Here is a 12,517-nt window from a genome sequence, read left to right on the forward strand (position 1 = left end):
CATGTGCTTTCCACTTCCTGAGGGACGGCAGAGTTCAGCAGGGACAGCGTTTTGTTACCAGTAGGTGCCCAAAACCAGTTTGTTTCATCTCCTCCGCCCTGAAATCGGAGACGTGCTGGCGGTGTCTGAGCAGCCAACTTGATTCCATTTGTACTGAACCAAACAAACCCAAAATGTACAGACTGCTGGTTTATTTTCCATCCTCAAGGCCTCCGAGCCCCTCGAAGCAGCTCCGGATGATTTTCCTGCGGGCCGGAGCTGTCGGCGCGGCCCCGGCGGAGGGGACGGCGCAGGTTTCCCTGGAGCCTGACTTGCATGCTCTTGTTTGCAGATAGACTTAGATTTTAAATGTTCCTCCCTCCCCACCTGCGCTGGCAGGAGGAGCAGGTGAGCGGCGGGGCCGACTCCAGCTGTGCCTCTGCTGCAGCTGAGCTCTGGTTCCCCACCGAGGTGGGACAGCCTGGCCCTCTGGAGCAGCCCAGTGGGAGCTTCCTCCTCGGTCCCAAAGTCCTGGGGGGCGGAGCATGGTGTATTCCAGCATGTTCCATTTTCTGGTGAGGTTTCCAGTAAGTTTTAATGCCATTTGGGCAGTGTAAGCTTCTGCATCTCTGTCCTGCTCATCTTTATTTTTCCTTTCCCCTCTGTCTCTATTTCCCTCTCCACATTTTTCTTACAAAATTTATATTTTGTAAAAGGATTCTGTTTTATCAGGAAATATTTTGCCTTCATGCTGACTCTTAGACTGGCTGATTTATCCCCTTTCTGTTCACATTTTGACCTCTCCCACCTTTTATTTTATTTTATTATTCTTAATTTCCATCTCCTCCAGTCAGTCGCTGTTTGGGTTTTTGGCACCATCAATATCAAATGTACAAACGGTTCTTGCTAACCAACACCAGGTATATCTGATGTTCAGATGAGTTCCAATAAAGAATTTTTTTTTCAAAAACCTCTGTCTCCTGTCTTCAGCCACCAAAGCTGATCCTGGGCTGGGTGCAGCTTCTCCCTTTGCTTAAGGAAGGGTGGGATCATCCCCTCACCAGAGCATCATTGGGGACGATAACTTGGAGATACCAGGTGTGAATGTTTCAAGCAGCATACAAAAGATTTAAGGATTGTGACATGTTCCTGGCACAACAGTGCTACTAGTGTACTAGTGCTACTGAGTGTATAATAATTATTATTATTAGCAGTATTATTTTGGTGAAATATTGATTAAATGTGTTCTCTCATCCCTCCAGCCTTTCCTGATCACGCCCTTATGCCGTGTTGGAGTCTCTGCAAAAGGCCAGGCCCAGATTCCTTGAGAGGCTGGGGAGGAGGTTTAGGGTGTCTTTGATACAACATCTTGAATTTTTACATCAAAAACTCCTGGGATACCAGGTGGTGCAGGAAGGAACCTGCCCTCAGAGACAGGAAAATGTCAAGGGTTCCACTCTGCTCTTATATCTCTGGCAGTAGAGAAGTGCATTTCTAGTTTTAATCATTCCTGAGATACTTCCTCAAACATCTATCCAGTTCACTGTGATGCCCCTACAGTGGCATTTTCCCCACGGATGTGTCTTCGGAAGGGATTTGCTGAATTAGGTGCTAATTGTGAGTGACTGAAAGGAAACCCATTCATGGAAGCAGAGATGGAGCAGGGATGGGCAGAGGCAGGGGCTGAGGTGGAGATGGATGGGGAGTCACAGGATCCAGGGAGAGTTTGGGTTGGAAGGCACCTAAAACACTCTCCAGAGCCGCCCCTGCCATGGCAGGGACACCTCTCACTGTCCCAGGCTGCTCCAAGCCCCCTCCAACCTGGCCCTGGGCACTGCCCGGGCTCCAGGGGCACCACAGCTGCTCTGGGCACTCTCCCAGGGAGGAATTGCATCTCAATATCCCATCCAGCCCTGCCATCTTTCTGCTTCTGTCCTGTGTGTCCTTGCTGGGGATCGTGTCTGGCTCCAGCTGTCATCCCCCAGTGGGGACAGAATCGATCCTGACCCCACAGGTGACAATGGGACAGTGTGACAAGGCTGGCAGGTCCCTGTGCCCGAGGCTGAGGGGACCTGACCAGGAGCAGGGATGGTGACAGCAGCTTTGGCACCTTGTGTGGGATCAGGGATGCTTAGTGACACATCAGCCCCTGGAGTTGCCTTTGGAACAACGGGGTTTTCCGAGGCACCTCCAAGCATGTTAAAATTAGGGCCAAAACCTCTCATATTGTAGAGCCTGTTTTAAACCCTTTTGGCTTAAACTTCATAAGGCTGAATGTAAAAGCTGACGATTGCTGCTTGGATCTGGGGGATGCTTTAATGGACAAAAGGAATTCTCAGTGACAGCAGTGCCCAGGCTGGGCTGTCACTGTCCCCATGGTTTTGGGAGGAGAGAGTCCTGCAGCGAGCCCTGACCACTCCCCAGAACCCAGCTCCACAGTGGGTTGAATGTGTTCTGATGGTCAGGCAGGTTTTTGGGACAGGTCTGTTCTCATGGGAGATTTGGGTTTTTTTTTCATATTTCCCTGCTCTGGGAGTGGGATTGGCAGCTGCAGGTCCGGGGCAGGGCATAAATAGGTATAAATGAATAGAAATGAATTTGGGTCATCAGTGCAGGCCCGGGATGTGCCCGAGCATTCCCCGCTGCTGCCGGCAGCAGCTCCTGGGCCGCAGGGTCCCCCCGCGGGCGGCTCCGCTCTCCGCGGCCGGAGCGGACCGGCAGCCCCGGTGGCGGCGGAGCGGCCTCCGAGTGTCGCTGCAGGTCGCGCCGAGCCCGGCGGGGCCGGTGCTGCCCGGTGCCTCCCGGGCCGGCGCCGCTCCGGTCCCGGCGGCAACGGGATCCCGGTCCGGCGGCAACGGGATCCCGGTCCGGCGGCAACGGGATCCCGGTCCAGCGGCAATGGGATCCCGGTCCGGCGGCAACGGGATCCCGGGCTGCGCGGGGGCGGCGGTTCCAAGCGGAGCCGTGGGACCCGCGGGGTACGGGAGTTGCAGGCGCGTTCCCCAGAACCCGGCCCGGCCTCAGAACGCGGTTCCGGGCATTTCATTGCCCCGGTAGCTCCGGGGCGAGTGGCGGCCCCCGGCCCGGAGCCGGGGAGGCACCGCCGGAGGGGGGAAGCGGGGGCGAAGGGCGGCCGGGGGCGGTGCGGGCTGTAGGGCCCGGCTCCGAATCCGGGCTGCGGCTCCGGGACGCCAGTGGAGAAGGGTTTTAAATCTTAATTTTGGGATTTTCTAAATAATTATTTTCGTTGCTTTTTATTCTTTTTCCCTCCGAGTCGTGCCCGGCCCTGCCCGGGGGCTCGGCAGCTCCCCTGGTCCTGCCCGGCCCTGCCCGGGGGCTCGGGGGCACCGCGGGGTCCGCGACCGGCGGGACCCCGAGGCGGGCAGCGCCCGGGGGCCGGGCCCGGGAGGGGCGGGGCCGGGCCCGGGAGGGGCGGGGCCGGGCCCGGGAGGGGCGGGGCCGGGCCCGGGAGGGGCGGGGCCGGGCCCGGGAGGGGCGGGCCCGGGCCCGGGAGGGGCGGGGCACCCTCCATTCATAAACAGCGGAAGGCGGGGCCTGGCTGGCGGGGGCGGGGCTCGATCCATTCAAGGCAATGGGGGCGGGGCTCTGCCGCCCGCTGCCGTGCGGGGGCGGGGCCGGGGCCGAAGGGGGCGTGGCCTCGGCTGCCGCGGCGGGCGCACGTGGCGGGGCGGGGCGGGGCGGCGGGCGCGCGCACTGCGCCGGCGGGAGCGCGCGCGGCGCGGGGCGGGTCCGGGCGCGGCGCTGAGCGGCGGCGGCGGCGGCGGCGGAGCAGCGAGAGCGGGGCCGGCCGGGCCGGGCCGCGCCGGGGCCGGGGCCGGGGCCGGGGCGGGCGGCGCGGGCCCGCCGGGCGCCCGCCGGGCGGCCGGCGCCATGGGCACGGTGCTGTCGCTGTCGCCGAGCTACCGGAAGGCCCCGCTGTTCGAGGAGGGGGCGGCCACGGTGGGGCACTACACGGCGGTGCAGAACAGCAAGAACGCGAAGGAGAAGGGCCTGAAGCGGCACTCGCTGATCTCGGTGCTGCCCTGGAAGCGCATCGCCGCCGTCTCCGCCAAGAAGAAGAGCTCCAAGAAGGTGCAGCCCAACGGCGGCTACCAGAGCAACGTGACCCACCTCAACAACGAGAACCTGAAGAAGTCGCTCTCCTGCGCCAACCTCGCCACCTTCGCCCCCCCGCCGCCCCCCGCCGCCGCCGCCGCCGCCCTCGCCTCGGCGCAGAAGGCGCCCCCGGCCGCGCCCGCCGCCGCCGCCGCCACCCCGCGCCGGGTCGTGGTGCAGGCGTCCACCAGCGAGCTGCTGCGCTGCCTCGGCGAGTTCCTGTGCCGCCGCTGCTACCGCCTGAAGCACCTCTCGCCCACCGACCCCGTGCTCTGGCTGCGCTCCGTGGACCGCTCGCTGCTGCTGCAGGGCTGGCAGGACCAGGGCTTCATCACGCCGGCCAACGTGGTCTTCCTCTACATGCTGTGCCGGGACGTCATCTCGGCCGAGGTGGCCAGTGACCACGAACTGCAGGCAGTGCTGCTCACCTGCCTGTACCTCTCCTACTCCTACATGGGCAACGAGATCTCCTACCCGCTGAAGCCCTTCCTGGTGGAGAGCTGTAAGGAGGCCTTCTGGGACCGCTGCCTCTCCATCATCGACCTCATGAGCCCCAAGATGCTGCAGGTCAACGCCGACCCGCACTACTTCACGCAGGTCTTCGCCGACCTCAAGAAGGAGAGCGGCTCCGAGGAGAAGGGCCGGCTGCTCATCGGCCTCGACCGGTGAGCGCCCGCCGCCCCCCGCGCCCCGGAGCCGCTCCCGGGGGCTTTGCCCGGCGGGGAAGGAAGGGCGGAAGCCGCCGCCTCCCCCCGGGGGGACACGGGGGGTTCGGCCGCCGCCGGACCGGAGAGCAGACCCCCGGTTCCCTCCCGCGCCGCCGCTTTCCAGCCGCCGCCCCCTCCCCACGCTGCGGGCCCGGGATGCTGCGGCTCCGCCACCGGCTCGATCCCAGCAATTCATGGATGGGGGGCCGAGAACCCCCCCAGCCGATGTCCCCGGGAGCGGAGCGGGGCTCCGCGGGGCCGGTCACCGCATCAGCGAGACAGAGCCCAGGTAGGGGAAAAAGAAAATTAAGGGGGAAAAAAAATCCTGTAAAGGCTCCAGCGCGGGCGGCTGAACCGGCCCGGTCGGGACTCACCGGCAGCACCGGGACAGAGACGCGGGCACGGCCCGGGGACCCCCCCACCCCCCTTCCTCCCTCATCCCCCCCTCTTTATTTATTTTCTTTGAAGAGACTCGAATTCCCGAGCGGGTCCGGGTGACGGGAATCACCGCTACTGTTCATGAGATCAATGTGAAATGTCTTGTTCCCATCGTGCACTGGTCATGAGTATTGTGTAAAGGATCTACTTGAGTGTGCAAGCAAGGGGAGCCGCCACATGCTGCTATATGAATTCTTCTAGAACAAACCCAACGAACTGCAAACCTGCGGGGGGGAAAGAGAAAAAAACCCTTCTTTCTTCTGTCATTGTTGCTTTTCCAGTGGTATTGCGCATGCAAACAGGAGCATTTTGTGTCTTCGGGAAACAAAAAAAAAAAGGAAAAAACGCATAAAAAAATAATAATCAAATGAAAAACCTTAACGAGAGATGGCTGTAAAATTACACCCATGCACAAAGACCCGCCACCACCCCGACACCGCAGTCTCGAGCTGGTATTCCCGTATCAGGCCTGGGGACTGAGACCTTCTTTTTGGGTTTTATCGTTTTCTTTTCTCCGTGTGCTCAGTTCTAGTTTAGTTCTGGTCCATCGGGCGTTAAACTGGCGAACAAGAGGGAGAAATAACGTGCCATTTATTTTTATTTTTGATTTTTCACTTGAAGCTCTTCATGGCTGTACATTGGACCCTGCTAATGATACATGTGTACGTACGTTTTTTTAGTGCAATCTCTTCTGTAGATCTTTGTTGACCAAATTGATGGGTATTGTTACTTATTAATTTATATTTGTCTCATTTTGTATGTATGTGTATAGTGTGTTTGTAAGTATGTGTGGTTTATAACCCGACCGACTGTGTCATGGGGCTCAGTGTGCCTGTAATTTAATCCCCTCCCCTTATTTTTATTTATTTTTGTACTGTGCTGATTAAATAAAAATGCACTGACCATCCATTACACGGCAGCGGCTCGTGGCCGAGTCTTTTCTGCTCTCCCAGCCCTCGGGCGCTGGGAACGGGATTTGTGTTGACGACAGAGGGTTTAACGCAGCCGCCGCTTTAATCGCGTTACCGGCGCCGGGGTCACCCCGTGGTGGGAGAGCGGCGGGGCCGGCAGCAGCCGGAGGGGGAAAGTCGGGATACTGGGATAACTGGGATAACTGGGATAACTGGGATAACTGGGATATGGGACACCGCTCCCTCTGGGCATCATCTCCCCCGCGCCAGCAGGAACGGGCAGCACCATGGTGGGATGCAACTAATTGCTTTCTTTTATTATTTATTACAGTGAATTATGTAAACAAAATCCAGGTCCATTATAGTAGGTTTTTTATGCTCTTTTGCACATAAAATATCAGCGATTTATTAAAAAAAAAAAAAAAAAAAAAGGGTTCATTGCATTATCGCCCCTGGCTGAGAATCCAAGTTTCAATTTAGAAATACTTAATTTATGGGAAAACCAGGAATATATATATTTTATATATTTATATATATATTTATATATATATATATAAAACCAGAGCAGGAACAGATAATACATTTTATAAGACGCATCTCATCACACACAATATTGCCATCTCACGGTAGGAGAAATTTCCCAAGCCTGCATTTTGTTGCCGTCCACCCCAATTCCATCCGAGCATTCTTCTGGAGGGACAAGGGTACAAAAGTGCTGGTCCCGCCCAGGGTGGGGGACGTTTGCACCAGGACACGGAGCCGAGGAGTGCAAATCCAAGGCACAGCAACGCCGGGCGTTCCCGGGAGCGTCCCGGCAGGGCAGGGGTGTCCCGCGGCTTTGGCATCGCTGCTGCTCCTCAGAGGAGCCGAGTGGGGTGGAGGGAGGCGCTGGAGGTCCCTGGAGGTCCCTGGAGGTCCCTGGAGGTCCCTGGGTGGGCCCGGCGGGGTCGGGGTGCCGTGTCCCCTCCCGCCCAGCGCTGGTGGTGCCGCGGGGCTGCGGGAGCCCGGCCCCAGGGGACCCTCCAGACACCCCGGACCTGCGAGGGGCACGGGGGGCTGGGGGTGCTGGGCTGCTCCCGGGGCTGCTCCAGGGACAACGGGAATGGGAGAGCTCTGGCATGGAGCCTCCCCGTGCACGGGCTTCTCCCAGTTCATCCATGCCCGACATCCCAGTCCCTCCCTGTCCCGGGGGCAGTGGGGCACCAAGGCTGCAGCGCCCTGTCCCCGTGTCCCGGCACGGCTTCGGGAAACCTGTGAGTGAGGAGCCTCTTCCAGGCTCTCTGATTCCCAAAATGCTCCATCTAACAAGCGCTCCCCATTTGCTGGCTGGGCTGGAACCCCGAGGTGGGGTCCCCACGCAGCTCCCCCACTTCCAGGGCTGGGAATCCTGACCTGACCAGCAGTGCCAGGACAATCCCAATGTAGAATCCCCACAGCCTGGGCTGCTCAGGAACCACAGCAGTGCCCAGAACAGTGGGAATAAACCACTGAGGAGATCCATGTCCCTCCATCAAGGCAGAGCTCGGGGTTATCTGGGCTGGGCAGGACGAGCCCGACACCCACAGCCCACTGCTGGAAGAGCCAGGAAAACTCTTTGGAGGGAGGAGCCTGGCACTGGCAGCTGGGGCTGTGCCAGGTCAATGTTGGATAGTGCAAAGCTTGGCCCCCCAAAGCTCCCCCGTTCCTGGGCTCACCCTGCCATGGGTCCCTTTAGCCCTCCCTAACCCCAGCGCTGGCACAGACACGAAGCCACACGGATCATCTAAAAATTCAGCAAGGCCACACGGTCCCAGAGGGAACCCACCGGCTTCAGGCCCTTGGAGGGGGTAATTAAGGCAAAAAGCAACGCAGGATTAACAAAACCAGGCCCTGCACTGGGAAGTCCCCTGTCCAGCCAAGGTGCCTCGATGGGCTGATGAATTCCCGAGGGAAAGCAGCAGGTCTGGAGGTGTCTCCCTGTCTTCCCAGCCCCGTGTGCCTGGAGGGGCTGGGGGAGCGTGGAGTGTGGAAGGCAGCCCTCCCTTCCCAGCCTGGCTCTGGTTCCGTGGGGATTTGGCCCTACAGAACCTGACTCCCTGAGCTGGGCATCTTTGGTTCCTCCTCTGGAGGCTGCATCATACTGCAAAAACTGACACAAGGGAAAGGAGCATGGAAGGGAAAACTGGAGACGGGTGAGGCATCATTGTAGGAGAGGGAAGAAAGCGTGGAAGTACCTAGAAACTCTTTTTTCAGACTAATTCCAAAGGAAGCACTCTCCTGATATTCCAGTCTGGCTTGTAATATGGAGAACAGGTCACCGGCTATTTTAGGTCTTCATTCCATGTGAATTTGGCTTTTCTAAACCCCCGGAATTTGGGTTTTCCAAACCTTGAGCTTCAGAGGCTGCTTTAGGCACCCGGCAAGTCGCTGCTGAGCATCTCCCGGCGAGTGCCGGGGCGAGTCCGGGGCGGGGAGGCCGAGCCCGGCCCCGCTCCGAGGGAGGGGCCGTTAATTGCCCGGCACGCAGAGGACGAAGCCGGAGCGGTGCTTGGTGAAATCCGGCTGGGGTTGGTTGGTCTTGGTCTCCACGGACACGGTGCATTTCCTGCCGTGCAGGCTGCACTGCACCGGGTTGGTGACAGCGACATGCAGGGCGCGCTTCTCCCTGCGGGAAAGGGACACGGGTCAGAGCGGTGGGTGGGATGGGATGGGATGGGATGGGATGGGATGGGATGGGATGGGATGGGATGGGATGGGATGGGGTGGGGTGGGGTGGGATGGGGTGGGGTGGGGTGGGGTGGGGTGGGGTGGGATGGGATGGGATGGGAGGGGAGGGGATGGGATGGGATGGGATGGGATGGGATGGGATGGGATGGCCACAGGTGGGACAGGCATTTTCAGGTCAGGCACATCCCACAGCCATCCCAAAACTCTGCATTAAGCCAGGCCTGAGCTCTGAGCCCAGCTTTGGGCTCCTGCTTGTGAAGCCTCCCACTCTGGGACTGGGATTGGAGCCAGTGGGAGGACTCAGCTCCATGGGCAGAGCACAGAGCAGGTCAAAGGGCCCAGGGGCTGCTGCCAGCTCGGCCACTGCCCCCTGGATGACCCTACAGTGACCCTTCAAGCCTGCAGCAGGGCCAGGGCCATCCCTGGGCTGAGCTCAGAGACTGAAGCACAGCCTGGAACAGTGGAAGGAACCACACGTGGGGTGGTGGCTGTGCCCAATTCCCTCTCAGACAGACAGACCAAACTGGCTGGGATAAAACTCTGTCCCTGCAGCTTTTGAACCCCCTAACCCAGTTTTGGCACTAAACATGATTCCCACGAGTGAATCAGGACTTTCTGCCCCCACCTTGGTTTGTCTGTGGCTGTTGGGGTCACTGCCAGGGGGGACATGAGGACAGCAGGGCCAGGATGACTGACACGAATGTCCCCCTTTGCTAAAGGCCACAAAGGTCCCTGCTCTAAATCCCAAATAATGATCCTTGTGCCACAAGCAGAGAAATCATAAACCATGGAATCCTCCAGGCTGGGAAAACGCTCTGGGATCCTCAAGTCCAGCTGCTCCCCCAGCACTGCCGAGGCCACCACTGACCCATGTCCCCAAGTGCCACACCCACGTGCCCTGGGCAGCTGTGCCAGCGCTGACCAGCCCCTTCCATGAGGAAAGGGAAGAACCCAGCAATGCCACGGCCCCACCGATGGCCTGGCTGCTCCAGGGGCTGGGCTGGAGCTGGGGCCAAGCTGATGGCTCAGCTCCAGCCACGATCCCTTGGGACCAGCCAAGAGCCCCCAGAGATCCCCCAGGAAAGAGGATCCACAGGAAAATCCTGCAGCAGATCCATCCCCATGGGCCACCACCAGTGGGAAGAGCCACTCAGGGACTTGGCCTTTGGGAATTCTCTCCTGTGACCTCACCCACATTTCAAATTCCCGTATTTCCAGCATTTTTAGTATAATGCTGAATGATTTAGAATTGTGACATTGACTCTGCTGCCTCTCTGCATGCTCCAAACACCCCCGGGGGATGTGCTGGGATCCCATTCCCCGTGTTTGGCTCCCAGACCCCAGGTCCTGCCTTGTCTGAGCCATTCCAGCATTTCCACTGCCACAGCCCAATTCCTTTGTGCAGTTTTTACTCTGTTTCCATTAACAGACTGTTCAGGTTGTGTCACATCCCTTAAGCTGCATTTTTATGCAGTTTTCCCAAGTACAGATTTTCACCACTTCCATGACAATGCTTGGTTGGTTGAAGGGGCTGGCAGGGCCCAGCACACAAAGCCCTCGTGTATTTAATGTTATTACAGGTATTTAATGTTATTTACTCCTGCCTGGGTGAGCTGAGGCTGCAATCCCAGCTTAGGCTGCTATTTTTGCTGTGTCTTAGTGGAATGAGCTGCACACCCAGAGAAGCCTCTCAGAGATCCCTGCTCCTTGGGAAAAGCTCCAGCATCAGGTGTCCCTAACAGGGATAGGGGTGAAGGACTTCTCCTCTCCCACAGCAAGTTCTGGGTGACCAGGCAGAGGCTCTGGGAGGAGAACATCAATAACCTGAATTTTGACCACAAGCAGGACCTGGGCCTGGGAATCCAAAGGCCCTGGATGTCCTGTGGCTGTGGGACCTGCAGGCAGCTGCATCAGTCTGGCTCTCAGCTCCTGAACACAGGCCTGACTGAAGCCAACGCTGTCCTGGCACGGAGGGATCCAGAGAAGAAGCTCTGATCTTTACCATGTGTCACAATTCCATTAAATCAAGGCTTCCCTCCCCCTCTCTCATTCCCAGATCCCACCTTGCCAAAGCTCCTTCACCCATCACGTGTTGCTTTTCCTCATGTGAGGGTTCAGCCTGAAGGCTTCTGCTGGGGGAGCAGTGCAGCTCCTGGATGGAGCAATCCACAGGGATCTGTGAGTGCACAGGGATGACAAACCCCTCCTTGGTGTCCCTGCTGGGCACCCCACGACACCAGCCCTGCCACCAGGACCTGCTGGCACCTTGGCCACTGCTCCGGAGCTTGGTCCGAGGCCAGCCAGGGCGAGGGGAGGAAATTCCCCTCTGGTTTCCAGCCCACCAGGCAGGGCAGCCTCGTCCCTGGGGCAGCAGTGGCACAGGGCTGGCAGCTGCTGGCAGCCCTGGGGTGCCCAGGTTTGCTTGTGGGCCCCGAGGGAGGGAACAGCTGCTGCAGCAGCTGGGGAAGCAGGCTGAGACCTTCCAGCCTCACTGCTACAATGGCTTGGCTGGGAGCTGCTTCCCCGAGCTCCTGCTGAATTCAGATCCCAAAGGAAGGGGCTGAGATGGAGATGGACCAGAACAATCCTGGGTTACAACAAATCTCTCGTAGACGAGGGCAGCACACAACAGAAATACCCTTTGGAGATCAGTGATGCTCAGCAGGACCCTGATGGCAGCAAAGGCAGACACAAGTCCCACTTCCAATCACACAAGCTGAAAAAGGAGTTTTCATGGCATAAACCCATCCCACCACCTTCTGGGGACTTTGACAAGGGATGGAGGGACAGGACCCAGGGAATGGCTCCCACTGCCAGGGGGCAGGGAGGGATGGGAGACTGGGAATTGGGAATTGTTCCCTGGCAGGGTGGGCAGGCCCTGGCACAGGGTGCCCAGAGCAGTTGTGGTGCCCCTGGAGGCCTGGAAGTGCCCAAGGCCAGGCTGGACAGGGCTGGAGCAGCCTGGGACAGTGGGAGGTTTCCCTGCCATAGCAGGGGTGGCACTGGATGGGCTCTGAGGTCCCTGCCCACCCAAACCACTCTGGGATTCCCAGTGGAAACCAGGCACTGCTGTGGCTGAGCCCAGCCCTGGCTGATGGCAGCTCCAGCTCCTCACCAAGCCCTGATGGAGTCAAGTCCATCAGGACAAAGTGGTGGATGCTGCTCCTGGGAATTCACCCCACTTCTGATAGCAGTGATTCCATCAGAAGTGGCAGCAGGACGTGAGTGCACTGCCAGGGAAGGAACCCAGCCCCCGTGAGGCTGCTGGCAGAATGGGACAGGGAAAGGAGATTCTGGGACAAGTCAGGATCCACCCAGCACTGCTCCCATCCTGCCAGGGAGCCACAGGGAATGTCTGCATGGGATGAACCACAGAGCAATTTCTGTTTGCAATAAACACCAAGGTGCTGCTGCTTTCTACAAACTCATGTCTTCATACAACACAGGGAGTATTTCTGGGTGGAAACAGCCTCTCCTGACAGCTCGGCAGTACCAGCCACAGCTGCTGATCCCAGGCTGGGGCTGCTCTTTGCCTTTCCCTGGCTCAGTGAACCCTGCAGGACTGGGGCACTTCTCCTCCGCCCTGCCCAGCCCATCCCAGCACCCAAAGGGCCTCCCCAGCTCCCCTCACTCTCCTGGCTCCCAGGAGGAGCTCAAGGC

The 12,517-nt window shown here is 58.8% G+C and overlaps 2 protein-coding genes across 2 annotated transcripts in view; one reads left to right on the forward strand and one right to left on the reverse strand.

Annotated features, from left to right (window-relative positions):
• Positions 1–3,834: 3,834 nt before the first annotated feature.
• CDK5R1 (cyclin dependent kinase 5 regulatory subunit 1) lies at positions 3,835–6,159 on the forward strand. The gene has a single exon (XM_021539903.2). The coding sequence runs from the start codon at positions 3,871–3,873 to the stop codon at positions 4,762–4,764; it is 894 nt and encodes a 297-aa protein (XP_021395578.1). The 5' UTR covers positions 3,835–3,870; the 3' UTR covers positions 4,765–6,159.
• A 2,254-nt stretch (positions 6,160–8,413) lies between these two features.
• Positions 8,414–12,517, reverse strand: part of MYO1D (myosin ID) — a 113,830-nt gene continuing 109,726 nt past the window's right edge. The window contains exon 15 of the mRNA XM_077788271.1: positions 8,414–8,795. Coding sequence (XP_077644397.1) covers positions 8,639–8,795 — 157 coding nt within the window. The 3' untranslated portion in view covers positions 8,414–8,638. The remainder of the gene's footprint in view (positions 8,796–12,517) is intronic.

This window comes from Lonchura striata, chromosome 25 (genome assembly GCF_046129695.1).
Source record: "Lonchura striata isolate bLonStr1 chromosome 25, bLonStr1.mat, whole genome shotgun sequence".
Classification (NCBI taxonomy): Eukaryota; Metazoa; Chordata; class Aves; order Passeriformes; family Estrildidae; genus Lonchura; species Lonchura striata.

Excerpts from the sequence above, each read along its gene's own strand:
- CDK5R1 (XM_021539903.2), top strand. The coding sequence starts at position 3,871 with ATGGGCACGGTGCTGTCGCTGTCGCCGAGCTACCGGAAGGCCCCGCTG.